At 38.3% G+C, this 22,159-nt stretch overlaps 1 protein-coding gene across 9 annotated transcripts in view; it reads left to right on the top strand.

Moving 5' to 3' along the window:
- Positions 1-22,159, top strand: part of MME (membrane metalloendopeptidase) — a 91,043-nt gene that overhangs the window by 29,787 nt on the left and 39,097 nt on the right. For all 9 annotated transcript variants that reach the window (XR_004182245.1, XM_031663646.1, XM_031663641.1 and 6 more), the window contains 9 exons: positions 5,480-5,641; positions 6,939-7,019; positions 7,118-7,213; positions 7,326-7,444; positions 9,196-9,261; positions 17,793-17,927; positions 19,891-19,992; positions 21,728-21,864; positions 21,974-22,067. Coding sequence is in view for 8 of the 9 variants with exons in the window: in XM_031663646.1 (XP_031519506.1) it covers positions 5,480-5,641; positions 6,939-7,019; positions 7,118-7,213; positions 7,326-7,444; positions 9,196-9,261; positions 17,793-17,927; positions 19,891-19,992; positions 21,728-21,864; positions 21,974-22,067 (992 nt within the window). In the remaining variant the exon portion in view is untranslated. The remainder of the gene's footprint in view (positions 1-5,479; positions 5,642-6,938; positions 7,020-7,117; positions 7,214-7,325; positions 7,445-9,195; positions 9,262-17,792; positions 17,928-19,890; positions 19,993-21,727; positions 21,865-21,973; positions 22,068-22,159) is intronic.

Here is a 22,159-nt window from a genome sequence, read left to right as displayed (position 1 = left end):
TTTTCACACCCCATTTTCCAGTGTGCTCCAAAGATAACTTAGGCAGGAGCCCTGCTAGTTCACTTCAAAAAGATGCACCCCTGAATGGGCCTTTGAGTGCATCCACCTAGAGTGACCTCCATGCCACTTTCCTGTCTGGTTACTCCACTGTGAAAAATTCATCTGCGGACTCTCCAAGTCCTCATGCTGTACATTGTCCTGCCTTTCTCCCAGCACGAATTGTTGGTGATAAGTCCGACAGTGGGGAGGTTGTGGCTGCAGAGTGGCAGGAAAGAGAGGAAGTAAAGGAGAAGGCAGGGCAAAGGAAGAGTAAAAGGATACTTGGAAAGGAGTGGAAAGGAGGGCCATGCAAGGCGCTGCTTCTCACATGCTCCCCACCAGCCATCTGCATCCAAAGCAGGGAGGGAAGAGTGTGGGCTCAGAGCCAGACACACTTAAGTGCAAGCCTTGGGGCCCCATAATTTACTAGCAGCTTGATCTTGGAAAAATTACTTAATCTTGTACAACTAAAAAGTGGTGGAGCTCTGGGATTCAAAACTGGTCTGTCTGGCTTAAAAGAGCCCAAATGTTCTTCCCAGTATATGCTACATCTCCCAATCCATACACACACAATAGACTTTTCAGTGAGGAATACAGTAATTAATAACTTCCCAGATGGCAGTTGAACTTGTTTTTAAATTCCTATAGTCAAATAAGTTGGAGGAATGTTACAAGAAGATTAGTTGGAAAGAAAATGGTGTCATTTATTATCAGCTCAAAACATTCAGAATTGTCATTTGTAAGAAATAAGCTCATTATTAATAGAAGATTACTTTTCTTGTCTTTGTGTGACCATTTTCTTAAATTAAAAATAAACTTTTTTCCCTTATTGCAAAAGCAATGCATGTTCATCTAATACAAATTGAAAAATAAAGATAAGCAAATAATACAAAATTAAACACGCTCTTAATCCCTCTGCCCGGATCTAACTGCTGTAAATATGTTAGTATATATCCTTCTAGATTTTCTGTGCTTTTATACAGATTTTGAAAAATCATAGTATACGTTCTTTCACTTTAAACGTCTGGTCAACAACATTCCATGTCAATACATTTGCCTTTACTACATTATTTTTTTATATCTGCTTATTAAGGTGAATAATTTTGTCTGATTTTAAACCACATTTGTTTACTGAGATGTCAGAGACCCACAGATAAGGAAACATCTGAAGAGCCCAGGTGTGGCTATGTGGAGAGGCTGAGTAATTCAAAACAAAGTACAAAACATAAAAATAATTACAACCAGTTTGACAGTTGTACGTCTGTTTCCTATGGCCTCTACCCACCAGTCTACCGCTGACTTCAAAGAAAAGTCAGCACAGAGGAGGTCCAGAGGATAAGGTGCAAAACGAGAATCAAACCCACGATAAGAGATTAAAGGAAGGTTGATCAAAGACCCAGCATAAAAGTGCTAGCCCATGACTTGACTTGGCCCATGGCCCCAAAATATTCATCAGAACAGAGAGCTCTCTTTGAAGCGATTGGATGCATCCATGCTCAGACAAGCTCTCTGGTCCAAGGGAAATTTAAAGAGTGGCCCTGGAAGGAGTTAGCAGGGTTCCCTCTTCCTCCCTCTGCTCTGCACAACCCTCACAAACTGAACGTTATTTCTTTGGTTTGTTGTGCAGATGCCGGTAGTTCAACTCTACTCTTTTTTTTTTTTTTTTTTTGAGACGGAGTCTCGCTCTGTCCCCCAGGCTGGAGTGCAGTGGCTGGATCTCAGCTCACTGCAAGCTCCGCCTCCCGGGTTTACGCCATTCTCCTGCCTCAGCCTCCCAAGTAGCTGGGACTACAGGCGCCCACCACCTCGCCCGGCTGGTTTTTTGTATTTTTTAGTAGAGATGGGGTTTCACCATGTTAGCCAGGATGGTCTCGATCTCCTGACCTCGTGATCCACCCGTCTCGGCCTCCCAAAGTGCTGAGATTACAGGCTTGAGCCACCGCGCCCGGCCTCAACTCTACTCTTTGCCTCCTGGGAGATGTGAGAAGTACAGTTGCATTTACAGGATGGAGAATTTGCACTCATGATCAGAGACCTGAAACCTCCAGCCGTCTTTTTTATTCAGAGTGTTTAAGGACAGGTGGTATTTCCAAATAGGCAGTAGGACTTGTTCATGACTCTCCTTGTTCATTCTGCTTGTTCATTACTTGTTCACTACTTTTCTGAGTAGAGTTTATTGCTCTGTGGTGTCGTGACGGAAGCCATTCATTTCCCATGAAAGGGGAGGAAAACAGAAGTGCCCCCTCCTGGAATAACCTTCACAACATTCAGCTTAAATGTTTTTGAGTATCTTAAAAGAGAAGAGTTATGTATTGCTAAGTGTGTTCTTAGAATGTCTGTAGTTAGCACTTCTTTCAGGCTCTAGTTTTCTGGTTTTTCACTTTGCATAATAATCTTCTATGTATTTAGAATCTTTAATTTTCACCTTTCCCATTACCATATTTTTACTTCCTTCAAAGTTCAAGGGAATTGCTTTTTCTCTCTACCATTTTTAGATCAGTTTCCTAGCCTTTAACTGAGGTGTTAAAGTTGGAGTTCTTACTGGCAAGTCTTGGATTGAGCACAGTGTTAGGCTCTGTGAGAGAGAAAATGCATTTTCTGTTTTCACAGAGCCACAGTCCAGGTGAGGAGATAATGAGCTTGCATGCAAAAAATGAATATGTTGTGAGCTGATACAGACTTTTCTCAGGCCAGTCTTTCATAAAGAAGAAGTACTTGGAATGGGCTTTGAAAATGCCTGAAATTCCAAAATGAAATAATATGAGAGAGTATTTATTAGTACATGTTGGGGCTGGGTAATATGGTCAAAGTTACAGAGGCAGAAAACCATAAGGTGTCTCAGAGAAACTGAATACACTCATTTAACTCTGACGGATGGCTCATCTGAGAAAGTAGCAAAGGAGAAGCTTCATTAGTTCTATCAGTGTTACAATGTGCTATGGAATCTGGATTTTATTATGATTGCAAAATGATGATGTTGAAAATTTTGGCGTGGAAAATGACATTCTCAAGTATTTTGAGAACATGACTCTGCCTGTGGAGTACAGAATGGACGTGGGTAGGAAGAGGCCTGGAGCCACAACTTGGTCAAAAGTGCACAGAGTCTGAGAGAAAGACTTGAAACAGAATGGAAACAATGGGAAGGATGAAATGGACTCTGGAGGCAGTGAACTGAGAACTGATCTGACCTCTGTGACGAGGTGAGAGGAGGGGAGTGATGGGCTATAAGAGAAGATGGTAAGAAGATTCATAGATGATTCAGTCACAAATAAACACAATTGCACCCCTACTACCTAGGTGCTAGGTGATACAAAGAGACTAATCACATCAACAAAATGGTTAGGTAGACAGAGTAGGTATTTACAGTGAAAAACTCAAAGTAGTCTCATCTAAACATTGAAGACAGAGTGAGGCAATGAGCTCTCAGGAGTTGGGAGAAATATTCCTTGAAGTTTTGAGTCACAGAAACATCAGGGAAGAGATGGAACATGAGCTGAACTTTGAACGACGGGTAGAATTTGGAAAGAATGACAAGGGCAATCAAAGCTGTGGGATGAGGAGGTTAAAGCAAAGGCACAGGACTAAGAAAACACAAGGATCGTTTTGACACATTGACGAGGTCCATCTGTTTGGAACAGAGTTTGCGTAAAACACCAAAAGAGGAACAAGGGAAGAAGGTAGGGTGATCCATTTAATCTGGTAAAGGTTTAGAAACCAAGTGTAAGATTTTATTTTTACTTCTGAGACAGAGTCTTTCTCTGTCACCTAGGCTGGAGTGCAGTGGCGCAATCTTGGTTCACTGCAACCTCCACCTGCTGAGTTCAAGCGATTCTCCTGCTTTAGCCTCCTGAGTAGCTGGGACTACAGTGTCTGCCACCATGGGCAGACAATTTTTGTATTTTTAGTACAGTTTGGGTTTCACCATGTTGGCCAGGCTGGTATCGAACTCCCAAAGTGCTGGCATTACAGGCATGAGCCACTGTGCCTGGCCAAGAGTTTATAATTTAACCTGGGAAATGTCAAGCCACTGACATTTTTCAGTGAGGTTGTGGCCAGTGTAAAAGAGTCTTTTGGGAAGTTTGGTTTGTGAAAGATGTGTAGAATATATCAAGATGAAGAACTGGGTGACTTCTAGTCAAAAAGGAATGATGATGTAAACCAGTTACCAATCAGAATGAGAGGTATGGAAGAGGGGCAAAGGAATTACCAGTAAACCAAGGGGAAATGGAAATACAGTTTTACCCAAAGTTTCAAACCCAGGAGGCTATGATAGCAATGTGCCATATACTAAGGCATAAAAATCATGAGAGGACTGGCTTGGTAACAGTCCTGAGCGTTTTGTATTAAAGAGCTGGGTCCTGAGGTTCCAGCCAGACAAGCAAACATTCTGAAAAGGTGGTTCAAAGTGGGGGCTTGACGCTCAGCTGGAAACCATATTTACCATACCAAGTTTAAAAAATCCACACAATTCAGCAATTGTTCGAAGTTTTTAATTAATTAATTGATTCAGAAAGTGAAATATTCTCCAAAGCTCATCTGAGAGCTCTATTCTCTTGATACAGATGAATTCTCAGTTGCTCTTTTGTTTTCATTCCAAAACAGTTCAACTTGTATGAGACTGAAAGTGGGGAGGGCAGGAGCAGAATTTTCTCTGTTCCAGGTATAGACATTATGGGTATTGGGCCATATTCTTGTCTTCATTGGTAATAATTCCTGTTTCATACATCTTTCTATCAATTGCAGCTCTTAGCAGAGTCAGCGTCTTGATTGTAAATACTCAGTGTTGGTTGATTTGCATTTTCATCATAGTCCTGAAAGATAAAAGTGGACCTAAGAAAAACTAATAAGCTTACAGCGAGTTTTATAATGACAGACTCTATATAAACAAATGCAAATTGGATGTCAAATCTGAATTACAAAATTTATTTGAGCAAGGTCCAGGAAGTAATAACAGTGGCTTCAGATCCTTTCTAAAATGATAGAAATTCATTAACAATCTTCCATGGCTTGGAGTCTCAGAGACATTCAAAAGTCACAGCACTTTGAAGAGCACAGTTGGCAACTAAAGTTATCAGAGTGAAGAATGACATACTAACCTCAGGCGCAGGATGGCCAACTCAGAGTAGACCTCTATTCTTTGTTCTTCTGAGATAGGAACTAGCCAGAAAACTTAGTGATTCGGGGGTGGGGTGGGAAGGCTGTGGGACCCAGGGTGGAAGGACCCACACAGTTCAAAATAAAACGAACCAACTATAGGGAAGGAAAAGAGAACTATGCACAGATAGTATTCCTCATCCACCTGAATTGACTTATATAAAAAAGAAAACGGAGCATACGACAAATGGATGCAATCAAAAGGGAGCAATAAGCCTTTTTCTCCTTTTAAGCTTCTTAAGAAATGAACCCATCATTTTATCTAGTGTTTTCTTTGCTCTTGCAGCTGCTCGACTGATCCAAAACATGGATGCCACCGCTGAGCCTTGTGCAGACTTTTTCAAATATGCCTGCGGAGGCTGGTTGAAACGCAATGTCATTCCTGAGACCAGCTCCCGTTACGGCAACTTTGACATTTTAAGAGATGAACTAGAAGTCGTTTTGAAAGGTTAGTAGAGAGTGTGTCTGTGCATCAAAGATTTCTCTCTTAATATGTTCATTTTTTAAATATACAATTGTTAGCCATTACAAGGAATGTCACAGAAGATTAAAAAGTTAATAATCCTTCCAGGATTTATGTGCCACCACCGAGTCACTTTGGTAGGGGCAGACACCGAAATTAATATGCTGACATCTCTTAGCATTCCTGTTTTCATTTGTAGGTATGCAAATGATAAAGCTGTGTCATCCCTAGAGATGGCAGGTTTGGTTTTTGTTTGTTTGTTTGTTTGTTTTTTGAGATGGAATTTTGCTCTTGTCACCCAGGCTGAAGTGCAATGATGCTATTTTGGCTCACTGCCACCTCTGCCTCCCAGGTAACTGAGATTATAGGCACCTGCCATTACACCCAGCAAATTTTTGTATTTTTAGTAGAGACGGGGTTTCACCATTTTCGCCAAGCTGGTCTTGAACTCCTGACCTCAGTTGATCCACCAGCCTTGGCCTCCCAAAGTGCTAGGATTACAGGCGTGAGCCACTATAGCCACCCAAGATGGTAGTTTTATGTCATTTTACAGAAGAAAAAAAAATTAAATGATTGACGCAGAAACCTACTTTTGTAGTCTCCCTACCCAAACCCTGTGTTAAAGTCACTGTAAGATGTTACCAAGATTTGCCTTCCCAGCATGGGTAGATTCTAACCTGGCTAAGACTGTCTCCCTGGGAAGTTAAGAAATCTAGACAAGTCCCTCCTATCCTCTGTTCTGTGTTCTCCCCTCTTCTAGAAGTTATTTTGTAGAAGAACAATTTTTGCTACTTTTTAACGTTGAAACAAGTAGGACAATTCAATTCATTCATTTGGAGCATGAACAGTACAGTCACACAAAGATAATTATTTTCTAGCCTTCAAAAGAACTATTCATACTAAATTCCAAAGTCCTCTGTGTTATTGTTTTCTTTTTAATCTCAATTTCAAGAAAAGTAACTGTTACCTATTGCAGAGCAGTATGCATCACTGTTCATTAAAAAAAAGATAATCTAGTCAAAAGGACTTTCATCTAAATTGGCTGATTAAACTGACTCCCAGTTCTGTGCTAGGACTGATAATCTGGTAAGGGGTTTGGTTTTTCCTATAAGGTTTTGGAACTTGGGTGAGGAAATGAATGTACCTCCAGAAAAGCGAGTTTTTTTTTTCTTTTTAACTGAACTCCCTTTGCAAATGTTAATTACTGCAAATGAACAATTATGCTTGCATAGTGCAAATAAGCAATTATGTTGATGCATTTTATTAAATGTCCTTATTTCAGATGTCCTTCAAGAACCCAAAACTGAAGATATAGTAGCAGTGCAGAAAGCAAAAACATTGTACAGGTCTTGTATAAATGAATGTAAGTGCTCTTCTTTTGATTTCGTTAGGAGTATGCATATATTGGTGCCAAACTATGCCTAGATTTCTAACTGAATTTATGTGTGTTGTTTTCAAAAGCTGCTATTGATAGCAGAGGTGGAGAACCTCTTCTGAAACTGTTACCAGATATATATGGGTGGCCAGTAGCAACAGAAAACTGGGAGCAAAAATATGGTAAGGCAATTTTCCTACTTAAAAAAATAATTTCCACGTAAAATCTATGTTACTATAATATTGTTAATGAACTAAAGCTTCTAAAGATATATTTTATCTTTTATTGCTTTAGGTGCTTCTTGGACAGCTGAAAAAGCTATTGCACAACTGAATTCTAAATATGGGAAAAAAGTTCTTATTAATTTGTTTGTTGGCACTGATGATAAGAATTCTGTGAATCATGTAATTCATGTAAGTTTGTGTGGCAAATAACTAAAGTTACCTTTAAATTGTAATAAAACTCCCACACACATTGTTGTTATTGATATTTAGAAATAATGCTATTTTCAATTGAATTGAATAAGCAAGGAGGTAGTATATTCATGCTCTGTCCCTAGTACCTGGAGTCCCAATTTTGAAAATATTTTCTTAATGCTGTGTTTTAGACATTCACCTCTTGCTTCTGCTACCTCTGTTTTAGATACCTCTCCCTTCACAAAACAAATGATAAGAAGGGCTCCAGGCCTCTCCTATTCAGAAAAAGTTCCTAATTTCTTTTTATGGTACTTGAAAGGAGCATGCTTTGGTTTATAGAAGTAATGCAGGTCTGGAAATCAAAAAATAATACTTGCTTTCAAAAAGAACATAGAAAAGGGATTTTAAACATAATTTTTTTCCTCACTAAAGAATATCTGTACTTTTATCTCAACTAAAGGTAAAAAAAAATGCCTTTCTTTTAAAATGGATTTATTGTATTTTTAAAAATGTAAACAATTTGGTTTAGATATCACCTAAGACTAGATTAATGAATATGTTTGGAATGTACTGAAAACTTTAGAGTTTTTCTTTCCTCCTTTTTTTTTTCTTGGTGTCCTGTATAAGGAATTATACCAAAAATTGCAGGTTACTGAATCACCTAATCATATCTGTGTCACTATTGCTTAAACCTTTATGGTCATTTGTATTAAAATCATGAAAGGAATTGAACCCAAATCTCCTGCAGGGGACTCTTTCTCTTCTGAAACTTTCTCCTTGCAGGATCACCTTGAGGGCCAGGGCATGGGGAAGGATCAGGGCCCTTCAGGTGGAGATATCTTCTGGCTCTTTCCATACCAGTTCTTTGGATTTTGTTTCTTTTGTATTGGCCTAGGCCCTCCACAGCTGCTAGGATTCTCTCTTTAACCCAGAAATGCTCTGTTTCACCTCCACACTCATGTTGCCATGCAGTGAGTAAGAAACAATCTCGCAAAGCTGCAAGTATGCCCAGGTAGCTCTCACTTGGGTATTATAGATGGACCAGACACATTAGCGTGGAACTGAGTTTCGTCTTTCATACCCTTAACTGCTATCTGGGTCTACTGAGGTTCTTCTGAGCAGAGCAGCTTTGGGGAGAACCATGGAGAAGTCGCCTCCATTCCCTTAGGGTAGAGAATCTTAAAAAAACATTTTCTGGCACAAGTTACATAAGCTAAACTGTTCTGGAGTTACCTTAGAGGTTTTCCACTTCTCCTCCCTTTCTCCCCATCCATCCAAATCAACTTGAAGACTATTAACCCACTCCCTCCAATGAAAGGGGATCCCAACTAAGGGTGGGAGCAGATGAAAATGTTCCCAGGGGAGCACATTAGAATCTCCGGAAGCTGGGAAATCTGTGAATATGTAATTTAGAAATTTCCACGTCCTGGAATCTAACATGTTTTTGTTAACTTGCACCTTCTGCTCTGCATTAAAAAGCCCTCCCAGTAAATCTTTTGTTCACTTTCTTTTATTTTCCTTAAATATCTGCAGCACAATCCTCCAGATTATCTAACTGCCCATTAGTATAACACTTACAAGTAGTGTAGAAACCATTTCCTAACTAGGTATTTACCCAGTGTCTGATGGTTACCCCTATAAACAGCAAGAGTAGGATCTGTCACATACATAGATAGGCATGCTTGTATTTTTCTAACTTTTCTATATTCGCTGAATGATTTATTTTCTTTCATGTATATTTTTTATAGATTGACCAACCTCGACTTGGCCTCCCTTCTAGAGATTACTATGAATGCACTGGAATCTATAAAGAGGTAAAAAGAAAAAGAAAATAACCAAAACCAAACTACAGAACCATCTGGTGTAAACCTATAAGTAACGAACAAGGCCAAAATCAAATTTAGCCCTCTGACATTTTTCATTCATGACAGGGACTTAAAATCACACATAATAGTGAGCTGTCTGTGATAGAATGAACATTCTCAATAGAATGAATGAAGGTATTTTACAAAACTAGGAAACTTGAAATTCCTCATTTGTATCTTGGTTTTTAGTATTTAAAACATATGATCTATTTTGAAAATTAATTTAAAGTATTTTAATCCACCTGTAAACTGCATTATTTAAAAAATGAACAGATTTATCATGGTCTAGGGTGGTGCTGGTGAGGACGAGAGGGTCAGTGAGAGATACACTATGTAGCATCCTTCTGGAACCATCTGATTTGACTTTCACAGAACTATGCAGGTAGTGGCATTGGGCTCAGACAAACTTTTGCAGCTACCTTGTGACTCTAACATTGGCCAGGTAGCCAGTGGGCATCATATCCCATAGTGGACGTTTGGATGTTCTGGAGTGCTTTCTTATTGTCTCACAACCTTGTCTCCCTTGGGCTGATGTTCACGTACTCAATTTTTTTTTTTTTTTTTTTTTGAGATGGAGTCTTGCTCTGTCCTGTCACCCAGGCTAGAGTGCAGTGGCATGATCTTGGCTCACTGTAGCCTCCGCCTCCCTGGTTCAAGCAATTCTCCCAACCTCAGCCTCTCAATTACCTGGGATTACAGGCGACCGCCACCACACCCAGCTAATTTTTGTATTTTTAGTAGAGACGGGGTTTCACCATCTTGGCCAGTGTGGTCTCAAACTCCTGACCTTGTGATCCACCTGCCTCGGCCTCCCAAAGTGCTGGAATTACAGGTATGGGCCCTGGCTCACGTGCTCTTCTCACAGAAGTAAGGAACAACAGGAGACAAAACTAGTAATCTTACACATTATTAGATATTGGGGAAAGGTGTTGGTTCTACAAAGGTTTTTCTTATAATTATTTTGTAGCTCAAAAGTAAATTATCTTTGATGATCCTAATGTCTCACAGGGTAGTGATGTGACTAAAATTACATTTTATTTTAAATTACTAGCTAAATATGTTTATGATTGGCATTTATTTTGCCTAATTATGAAGTTCAAATAATATGGAATGAATTCACTGTAAGGTATCTTTTTGAATGACTGCACAACACTGAAATGAAGAAAAAGATCTGTTATCAAAGGCTACAATTAATAGCACAGATAAATACATGGGTGTGGGATATTTGGGTTCAGTACAATCTAGTTACTGTGTGGGGTACAGCTACTGGCTTTAAGAGCTATGCAGCTGCTTTCTGTTACAGATTTGAAAGTGATTGAGGAATTTTGTTTCACTATTATACATTTTTATCACCATCAACTGGGATGCTTTTCATATTTAGGATTGTGTTCTTATATCAAATTTTTCAAATCCTACAATACATACTATTTTTTACATTTTAATATTTCTGATATTAAGGTATACCTGGCAGTCAATGTATATATTTAAGGCAGTAAAAGTTTTTTTTTTTCCCCAAGTGTTAAGATGTTGTATTCATGCATTTTATACTCAATGCTATCCCATAATCTCAGACAGGTCACAAACTGGCAGTCTTTGGCTCGAATATGATATAGTAGCATTTTTGTTTAACCTGTAGTGTTTTGGATTTTTTTAAATTTTGAATTAGTTGCCAATATTTTACAAAATTGAAAGATTTCATTTGAGAATCCAGATTTCTTAGTAAATTAGTAGAATTTGAGCCCCTAGCTTGCATTATTATATGGCAGCAATTGGCCAGAGTGGTGTTGTGGTTGCTCCTTTTAGAAAGGGCATTTGTTGGCTGTGCACGGTGGCTCATGCCTGTAATCCCAGCACTTTGGGAGGCTGAGGCGGGCGGATCACCTGAGGTCGGGAGATCGAGACCAGCCTGACCAACATGGAGAAACCCCATCTCTACTAAAAATACAAAATTAACCTGGCGTGATGACCCATGCCTGTAATTCCAGCTACTTGGGAACTTGGGAGGCTGAGGCAGGAGAATCACTTGAACCCAGGAAGTAAAGGTTGCAGTGAGCCAAGATCACACCATTGGACTCTAGCCTGGGCAACAAGAGTGAAACTCTGTCTCACAAAAAAAAAAAAGAAAAAGACAAAAAAAAGAAAGGGCATTTGTTCCAAGTTTGAACAGTCCTCATCAACACGATTCATTGATTTATATTGACTTCTCAGCTCCCGTAGGCACTTGATTTTGCATATTAGTCTGGTCTTGGCTAAACCACAGCAGTAAAAATACAAATACAGTAGCTCAAACAAGAGAGAAGTTTACTTCTATCTGTCATGCCAGTCCAGAAGTAGACAGGCCGTCTAGATGAGGCAGGAAGCTCTGCTCCACGGGAATGCCTGGGAGCCAGCTTTCTTTGATTTTGTTGCTCTAACATCAGCCTCCTCTGGTGTTTTTCTTAGTCTATTTGGTCAAAGTTGGTTCGCCAGTGCCCTGTTCACATGTCAAGCCACAGGAAAAAGAAAAGAGGGAAGTGGTAGGCAAATAGTTAACTTTTATGTAAATGGTGCAAAACTTGCATACTTTCCATTGATTAAAACATTGTCATGTGGCCACAACTAAATATAAAGGAGGCAGGAAAATGTAGTCTTGAGCAGAATGGCCATGTCTGTGCCTTGTTAAAACCTGATTGGCAGAGAGGAAGGTCGTATCATTTAAAAGATGAGGAGCACATATACCAATGTCATTTAGCAGACTCTGCCACAGTTTACATCCACTGATCTAAGAAATACTGTATTTGTGATCAAATAACACAGTGGTGATCAAATCTAGAATCAGTAATATGTTTATAGAGTTTATGGGTGAGAAATCTGAGGCTCAGAAGTTTGCCCTCAACACTCAGCAAAACAGTAGTATAGTGGCAAATTTTGTTCCTTCTGTCTTCTTCATTCTATTACATTATTACAATCTCTTAAGAGTTGGTACTTCATACTAGTAGAGTTCTTTGAATGAGCAAATGATAGAGGAAACTCACCTGCACTGGTACTTACAGCCCAGAAGTTATTCTCAGCTTAAATCAGGTGCTCTTCAACAATCTGAATCAGACTAGCAAACACGCACCATGCTTGCTGCCTCGCTCCTCTTCCACAACTATGTACTTTTGGTGACATCCTTCTTTCCTGCTAACCTGAGATCTTAGAATTCTTCTCAAGGCAGTGCTCCAAGCTGTAAGCAATCTCCTTTCAGTGGAAGGGAGTTGCATATAAAATAAAAGCTACATGTCGTCCCAGAAATGGGTAATTATCTGAATATTTCTGCACCCTCTCCCTCTTTTTACATCCATTCTTTTGGGCATGGAGGTGAGAGTGTGTGTTGTTACAGTAAGAATTCCAATGTTATCCTTATTTTTCCCATGATATTTTCTACCCTCTCCAAATCCCTGCCCCCTGCAATCCCTCAGTTTCCCCTGCATCTCTAGCAAGTTATCAAATAAAAGTTAATTCTAATTTTTCCACTACTCTGCTATCTTTGAAAGATGTCAACCACCTTAAGTATTTCTGTCTTGTGTCTTATTGCTTCATGAACAAAAAATGGTGAGAAGTGTAGAATAACAAGTTTACCTTCAGTAGAGGAGTTATAAATCTGGAAGAAATGTTAATGTCAGTGTATCATTGGGTTTCAATGATTTTCTCCCTTATAGGCTTTTATATATGCTTTTCCATATACTTTTCCCTTTGCCTAGAACTGCCCCCCCCCCCCCTGCCCCAACACACACACCACCTGCCCACACTCTTTCCTCTAATATAGTTTTCCTGGCACCTAGGTTTCTGTATACTTCTTATTTAATGTCTTTTTTTTTCTATAAAACTGTAAATTAAATGGAAACAATGCTGTGTCTCATTGCCCTTTGCTCTTTTTCTGATACCTACCTCAGTTTCTGGTCCTTAAATACTACAGAATCAGTGAATGAATGATTGAGGGGGAAGACGGCAGGGAAGAGAGGAAATAAAAGAAAGAAGAACCCAATCTTCTGGAAGCCCTTCTTATTTCCTTCCCTTGATTCTGGGAAACATGAGCTTTAGGGCGTCAACAGCTAATAGCATACATTTCTTGAGCATTTTACAAACTCTGTGTTCTCTTGCCTTTTTTCAATCCCCAGTTATTTCTTTGCTAAACTCAGTTTGCTGAGGTGTATTTATACAATCAATGGGTATCATGCACTTGCAATTTACATTATTTTATTGAAGATAACTAAGAGAAGTTTTGAGAATTGGCATAGGGTCACCAACTTTTTTTGTCAAAGAAAGATGTTTTTAGACCAGAGAAGTCTGGCTTCCTTGCACATCGCTTTAGCCTATAATTTTAAAACTTTAGTGTGGGGTCTATCTTCTGCAGATATGCCTCAGAGGCTGAGGATCAGGGAAGGTCACATTCCCTCGTCAGTCAAAAGTACTCTAATCATAGGTCTCCTTAATCAGATTATTAACTCAGCCCGTTTCCCCAGGTCTTCTTTGATCCTTCCTTCCAGGATAACCCAGGTCATCCAGAGGAATCATCTTCCATAATCTTAAAACCGAACTTCTTATCAACTATGAAAATAGCCCCTATAATTACTAAGACAGATCATTTCACTTTACAGAAATCCTTTTTTTTTTTTTTTTTTTGCTTTGGATACCCGCATAATGGAATTTTTGTGTTGTAATATTTGATTATTATTACAATCTAGAAAGGAAAAGTGGTATGGAACAGTTGCATCATCTCAGAAAGGGGCCCACATTCACCGTGTCTGCCATTCCTAACAAACTGTTCTCAAAATATTCTCATCAAGGAGCTTCTTGTGATATATCTTTGTTAAAGAGGTAGAACCTGAGTTCTGAGGTATTCTGATTATCTGAAGAGATTACTTAATGACACACTGCTACCTCAAAAAACAGAGTAGTGAGATTCAAAACAATTCTATTCCTTACAGGGGTACAAATTTCTATGCTAGGAAAACAATACGAAAGAGACACATGGCCCATAAACATAACCATGCCCCTTCACGAAATTTTTAAATGGAACCAACCAGCCCCCTCATGTGAGAAAGTTCTTATATATTGATTCACTGAGAGGAATGAGGACCTTATTTTTTTTAAGGAATCACCCACCTTCAGAAGAGTCTGAACTCTGTATTGGGGGCAAATTGGAATTGGTCTCAAATCTTCCCTTTCTCTACCTTCTTAGCATATCAAGAGCAATTGTTATCTTACTTTGTTCTCCTTCATAAAGAAATCTGAAGGTTAGGAATCCAAAATATTTAAGCATAATTAGATAATAGATATGTTTATGCTCTGTACTGATGTTTGTCTCAGAAGGAGAAATAAGTGAGGTTAGTGGTTTCCAACCCTAAGGACTACTTTGTGTATGCCACTTACAGGGCTCTGTGCAGAAACACCTCACATATACACACACTTCAAAAGCCACTATGATTTATTTTACTTGTGCGTTTATACATCAACAAAATATTTCTTTGAGTAGAGCATTTCAGGACTAAAAGAAAAGTGAGAAAACCACTGGGGCTAGAGTTTGAGAGCATAAGGAGGTGGGGAAGGAACTGGAGAGTAGAAGCTACAGGGTATACTGCTGCCGGGCATGGCTAGGGAGGAGAAGCCAGAGTTATAAAGAAGTTTAGAGCCTTCACAAAATCTGGGGTTCATAAAAATGGAGACATTTTAGGGACGAGGATAGAGGACTTGGAACATGGGCATGATGGACTGAAGCCAGAAAGTGATGACCCAGAGTCTGTGCGCCTAGATCAGAAAAGCCAGGAGAAGTCTCCAAATTGTACGTACCTGGGAAAGAGCACAGGCTGAGATTGGCCATCCTGTAGATGAGCAGGTGCAAGCTCGAACAGAGACTTAACAACATGGGATTTTCTTTGTCCACCTACCCAATGTACAAGCTGAGAGAAACTGTTCAGGACTTGAGCTAAGAATAGAAGTTCCGAGGAAATAGGAAGTGAGAGAAACTTAATATATTTACGATTTAACTTCATTGTTTTTTAATTCAACAGATCTTCATTGAGCTTATGCTATGTGACAAATACTTTTCTAGGCAGTAGCGATTCCAAGGAAACAAGGTCCTTGTTCTCATGAAACTCATGTCCTAATGGGAAGAGATAGACAATCAATAACCAAGTAAATAATTTAAGGAAATGAGACAAATCGTGAGTGTTATTAAGAAAATAAATCAAGGTGATAGAATAACAAGTCACTTGGGTAAGGCATGGGTGATTCAATTTGGCTTGCTTAAACCATCTCTGACTGCTGTTTGTAGAATGTGTTTCAATGGAAGCAGAGAGATCAGAGAAGGCCACATGGTAATTCACGTGAAAGATAATGATGGACTCAGATGGTGGCAAGTCAGGTAGAGAAATCTGAGCAGACCTGAGATAATCTTGTGTAGGTGGCTCTATCATTATAGGGAAACAGTTTGTGTATTTTAAACTGCTCAGCCAATACGTGCCTCGGTGATAAGTAGCGGAGCTTGTCTCACTGCATAACACAACTATGACATGATAAGACGAAGCTTGCAAGGGAAACTGCTGACCTTGCTTTGTCCTTTCTGGGCACCAGGTGACTAATAGTCAGAAGGTTTCACTCAGTTCAGTTATCTGTGTTTAAGAAAACAAAAGGGAGCTTTTAAACATGAGATTTAGTGAATATGACAGAGAAATTTTGAGATCAACTGAACTCAGTTTGTAAAAAGAACTAGAATCAGCCCCCCAAGCATGCAATAAACCTTAGAAGTTATACAAGAAGTTGTACAAATCTTCAGGTTCTTATTAATAACCTGATGAAAGCCACAAATGGTCCCTATGCTGGTCCGAGTTCGGGTCCTCTTAGGCCCCATGTTCCTCCTGCTCTAGCGTCCTGCTTGACTGGGGGCTATTTTTTATTTCCAGTGCCCAGAAATGGCTGCGTGACTATGTTTGCAGTCTGTTGGAGGGAAGCAGGCCTCTGAGGTAGTGAGCATAGTACCCGATAGTTAGTGTTTCAACCCTTGCTCCACTCTCCCTCCACCCGCTGGTAATCCTCAGCATCTATTATTGCCATCTCTATGTCCATAAGTACCCAACATTTAGAGGTACCTTTGCACTCACAGTGAATATAAGGATGACCCTTTCACTTCTAATTGTTCAGTAAGGATGTAAAATATTCTTAAAACTGTGGAAATGTTAAAGCACATTATAGCACACTTTATGGCCTTTCTTTGTATTTACCCTGCAAACAAGTCTTTGAAGCATAGAAATCTCACCTATCCATAATCACAATTGACTGCTTTACTAAATTTTAAAATGAGGTGGAATTGTAATGTATTTTAGTTGCCAATAGGTAATAATGGCTAATAAATAGCAATTGGTTCAAACCTAACGAAAGTGGGACTCTATTTCCTAGTGTTCTTTCACTACGGACTTGAATAAGGCATTTACATGTTCTGTAAAAGGTTAGTTATACAACTATTCTGTAGTTTAGCAAATTAAGATGTATGTGAAGATAAAATATAAAGAATTTGAGTTATTAGAAGAAAACGAATATCTAAATCTATGGTATCTTATAGTGAAAGTTTACAGTAACAGGAGCTATTTATGGAATTAAAACCTACAGGTGTGTATTGGTGGAGCTCCTGACAACACAGCTTCATAAAAAAGAAACTGCTTGACTCAAGGAGACAGATAAAAAGATGTCTGATTTTATTATATGAGTTTATGGTCATTTTTCCATAGAATAGTTGAGAAAATGATTATATATGAGCACAGAAAATCTGAGAAAAAGAGATTTGGTAAAGAAATAAATTATTATGACTGGGCACGGTGGCTCATGCCTGTAATCCCAGCACTTTGGGAGACCGAGGCAGGCAGATCAGAAGATCAAGAGTTTCAGGCCAGCCTGAAATCCTGTCTCTACTGAAAATACAAAAAATTAGCTGGGTGTGGTGTGGTGGGCGCCTGTAATCCCAGCTACTTGGGAGGCTGAGGCATGAGAATCACTTGAACCCTAGAGGAGGAGGTTGCAGTGAGCTAATGCCACTGCACTCCAGTCTGGGCAACAGTGCGAGACTCTGTCTCAATAAAAAATAAAATTTAAAAAGAAACGTATTATTGTTCATAGAAAAAATTAGTATATGTTATTGCTTATCAAGTGTTTTGCAACTCATTCTAATTAAGGCAAAATAACTTTATTGAAAATTTAAAATTACAAAGTCTCCATAACCAAGTGCTTATACATTACTTAGTACTTTCAAAGTGATACCTCATTGCTCTCCTTTAAGCTCTAATTCAAAGATATATTGACTGTCTAAGAATCTGTGCAGGTCATTTCTTTAAGTATTTAGAAAAGGATTTTTATTTTACTAAGGTTATCTATTACCAAAGATTAATATTGAAATGAAAATACATTTTAAGTACCATGATGAATATTTAGAGCTTCTCCAACAGTTTAGTGCTATTTATTTCTTGCAGGCTTGTACAGCATATGTGGATTTTATGATTTCTGTGGCCAGATTGATTCGTCAGGAAGAAAGATTGCCCATCGATGAAAACCAGCTTGCTTTGGAAATGAATAAAGTTATGGAATTGGAAAAAGAAATTGCCAATGTAAAACGCATTTTTTTTTCTGATATACTGAATAATGTCAACCGCTTTTTTTTTCTTTCCCCTCTCTATCATACTTTAAGAGTAAAAGGTACAGCACTTTAACAAAGTAGTAAAAATGCATGGCTTGTTAATAGATCATTGACTTCAAAAGGACCTTTGAAACTAAAGAATTTTATAGTAAACTGGGTTCCTGACATTTAAAAGACACACTAAATTGGACAAATATTAAACTAGAAACACTTAATTGCCTGTTATAAGTGGATTTCATCAGAATTCTACCATTTACAGTCAAACTGTTGTTAGATGCCCTTCAGACTCAGGGCAAATGCAAAGCTGTTTTAGTTTAGATATGTATAGAATGTTACTTTATTTTAAAGTTTAAAGTGATCACAGAGATTGTCTCTATTTCTTTGCTAAGAAGTATTAAACCCCTGAACATAGCCATGTGGCAATGTGATACCACTGAGTTCAAATTGTCAGGCTGCTGAGCTGACAGAGGATAAGACAATAATTTCGCAACAAAGCCCAAGGAGTGTATTCCTGAATTTCTTCTGGCTCTAGGTCAACCCTTGGAGTCTGAGTTGGCACTTTCTTCCCTGATGATTCTTTGATAGGGCACTGCAGTCTCTGAGTATAAACAGCATCCAGGTTATTGATTAAACCCATGGTCTGAGTCAGTCTAGGACCCACAGAGTTCTCTTTGTCATTGCAAACGACAACCTGCATCCCTGACTCCCTATACTTGCCCCTGCCATGTAAGCTCATCAGAATCTTGAAGAGTCAAGATCATGGAGGGCAATTTTAGCTTTCCTGGGGCTATGTGAAACCAAAAATCTCCTATCAGAACCAGGCTGTTCTTGGAGGGGCCACTGAATGAATGGCATTTGAATGGGTTACATGTGGTTCTGTGTTGGAAACAGACTTGCTAGAGGAGAAATGTTTCCTGCTCTGAGTTTTTGCCACTTGCACCTTCCCAGACCATGCTCTCCTTTGACCAGCATCAGCTCTGTAGTTGTTGTATCTTATCTCAGCATTATGTGTCTATATTTTCAGTCTCGTGTTAGACTCTCGTATTAGATTGGTATGAGGCCTTAGCCATTGTTGAATCATTTATGCATCTCTAACAAAATCCAGCATAGTGTTGCACGTAGGACATCTTCAATAAATAATTGTTTTCATTACATGAATAGGTAAGTGACCTAAGGCGGAAACTGGAGCCATAGTCACTGAGAAATAATTGCAATTTTAAACCTTTACCTTTTGTCTCTTCTCACTTAAAATTGCTTTTCCTTATTTCAGCCACTAGTTGGGGAGTTGTTATTGCAATTTTTTTTAAAATTCAGTGAAAGAAATAAAATTGGATGCTGCTGCATGTAGAGCACTAAACTGGTCTGGCAGGGTGGGAGAACGGTCACAAAGGAAGGTCCATGATGTTGCCACTCTCAGATAACTTGCAACCAAATTGTGCTCTCTACCAGGAATTTTCTGTGTTACTTGCCATAAATTCTTGTAGAAACAGTGGCACCTATTTTTCCTTGCTAAATTTTAACTAGGACACTGAATGGTAACGGTGAAGATGGGAGAAAGAGTATTTAAGAGAGAAATTGGAGATGACTATATCAAAGAAAGTTAAAATATGAAACATTCACAGACATAACTGAACTGGCCTTTAGCCATAGCTCATAAATATTGCTTATATGGCTTGGCAGTTGTCAAAATGTAGAAAGATTTTTTAAAAATTTTAAACTTGACACCACAGCCAAATCTCAATAATTCTCAATAAATATACTCCAAAAATCTCTTACCTTTCACTTTTTTTGAAATGACAAAACAAACTACAAAAACAAGTACAGAATAAGACTTAAATTATGTTATATCTATCCTATATTTTACCCTCAAATATAGTTATATTTTTCTAAAGAATTCTTAATTCTAAAATAGTGATTAAAAATTAAATCCATAGGCTACGGCTAAACCTGAAGATCGAAATGATCCGATGCTTCTTTATAACAAGATGACATTGGCCCAGCTCCAAAGTAACTTTTCATTAGAGATCAATGGGAAGGTAAGTGGTAAGTTTTTTGTGCTCTCTTATTGTGCCATTTTCTAAATTATAACATTGAAATACTCTTTCTAAAATTCATCAAGTTTTTATTTATTGAAATAAATGGGACTTCAATTCTTTTTTTTTTTTTTTTTTTTTTTTTTTTTGAGACAGGGTCTTGTTCTGTTGCCCAGGCTGGAGTACAGTGACACAATCTTGGCTCACTGTAACCTCCACCTCCTAGGCTCAAGCAATTCTCCTGCCTCAGCCTCCCAAGTAGCTGGGATTGCAGGCATGCACCATCACACCTGGCTAATTCCTGTATTTTTAGTAGAGATGAGGTTTGGCCAATCTGGTCTCAAACTCCTGAGCTCAAGTGATCCGCCGGCCACAGCCTCCCAAAGTGTTAGGATTACAGGTGTGAGACACTTCTCTCAGCTGGTAAAATTCCTTTTAAGGCAGCTATACAATACTAGAAACTCCCATAGGAAAGGGTTTGAAAAATACTAAAACTGATCATCTTTCTGAGAGGCCATTATATAGTCATCAGACTTGGACAGTCACACAATAAAAGCACTAGATTTCCTTTTAACTCTGAAAAAGGATAATTTATTCATAGAACTTCCCATGTTCTCATCAAAGCCATCTACAGAGGTGTTCAGAACAATAATTCAGAAATAGAACACAAATAAAAAGAAAATCTCTCTCATAGATTCCATTTATAAACAACAATTGACTTCTTTTTCCTTACCTAGTATCCAATAATCTCTTTTTGTGGCTATGCATTTATTCTTGTGTATTAGTTGATGCACACAGCCAAGAAATGAAGCAGCATCCATGGGAAAATCTACAAACTACCACATTCAGCGATGACATTCTCTTTGGCACTAATTCTAGTTAACAAGGACTTTTCCAAAGGCATAAATTATTGAGTTAGATATCTTACATATATTTTTTAATATAATAAGTGTTTAATAAATATGTTTTGAAAGAACGACCTAAATCACCAAAGGAAATGAAGAAAAGTGCATAGCATAGCACCCCATACTCAGTAGGTGATGTGTGCTTGTGTTTGTGTGTGTGAAATACAGCCTAAGATATTGATAGTCTTAAACATTATCAATTCTTATTTAGAAAGACAAGATTTCATCTTTTGGCAACTCCAAACTTAGCTTCTGAAGTGTAAACATGGCATGCCTGTAGAGCCAATATTGATAATTGAAAAGATGCTGTTTTCTTTGACTTCATAACATCACTGTACCACTGCTATAACAGTATGTTTTCATCTGTAATAGAATTTCCACTGAGATGTGTTACTGTGTTTGAATGGTTTATTAATATCCATTTTTAAAAGATAAACACTTTATACATGTTTCCATTTTTGCATCAACCAAAAAAGCTTTATTTTAAAATTTAAATTTAAATTATATTTTTATTTCTGTATTGGTTAGACAAAGAAGATGACATTAAGCCTAATTTCTAGGTATATGTTCCCTAAGCTTAAAGGCTTTGTTTTTACTCTTAAATGGTTGGTTTAATTATTCTATGTAAATAATCATTTAAAGAACTAGTTTTTATTTAAAAACTGATTGAAACAGTTGAGGACGAATCCGAAGTGAATATCAAACTGATCAATGTGATAATTATGTGATGCAACTGACACCCTTTAATGTCCAACCCTCTAACTATAACTGAATCTTGGAACCAAGAAGAGAAATACACAATTTCTGAATGTTTCATGCCTGCTTTTTTCCAGCCATTCAGCTGGTTAAATTTCACAAATGAAATCATGTCAACTGTGAATATTAGTATTACAAATGAGGAAGATGTGGTTGTTTATGCTCCAGAATATTTAACCAAACTTAAGCCCATTCTTACCAAATATTCTGCCAGGTAGGTATGTCACAGTCCCCGTGTCTTCAAAGTTTGTATTTCATATCACTCCTCAGAAGCTTTGCAGCCTCATCTTTTCTGTTGCTGGGTGGTGGTTTTTTTTATACAGAGATCTTCAAAATTTAATGTCCTGGAGATTCATAATGGATCTTGTAAGCAGCCTCAGCCGAACCTACAAGGAGTCCAGAAATGCTTTCCGCAAGGTGAAGAAAAAATCTCTCTTTTCTTAAGACTTAAAACACAAAGTGATACATGGTTATGAAGGCTTGCCATGTACACTGCTAGGACATGGTGA

This window comes from Papio anubis, chromosome 2, assembly GCF_008728515.1.
Source record: "Papio anubis isolate 15944 chromosome 2, Panubis1.0, whole genome shotgun sequence".
Lineage (NCBI taxonomy): Eukaryota > Metazoa > Chordata > Mammalia > Primates > Cercopithecidae > Papio > Papio anubis.
This window is presented reverse-complemented; position numbering and strand designations above follow the sequence as displayed.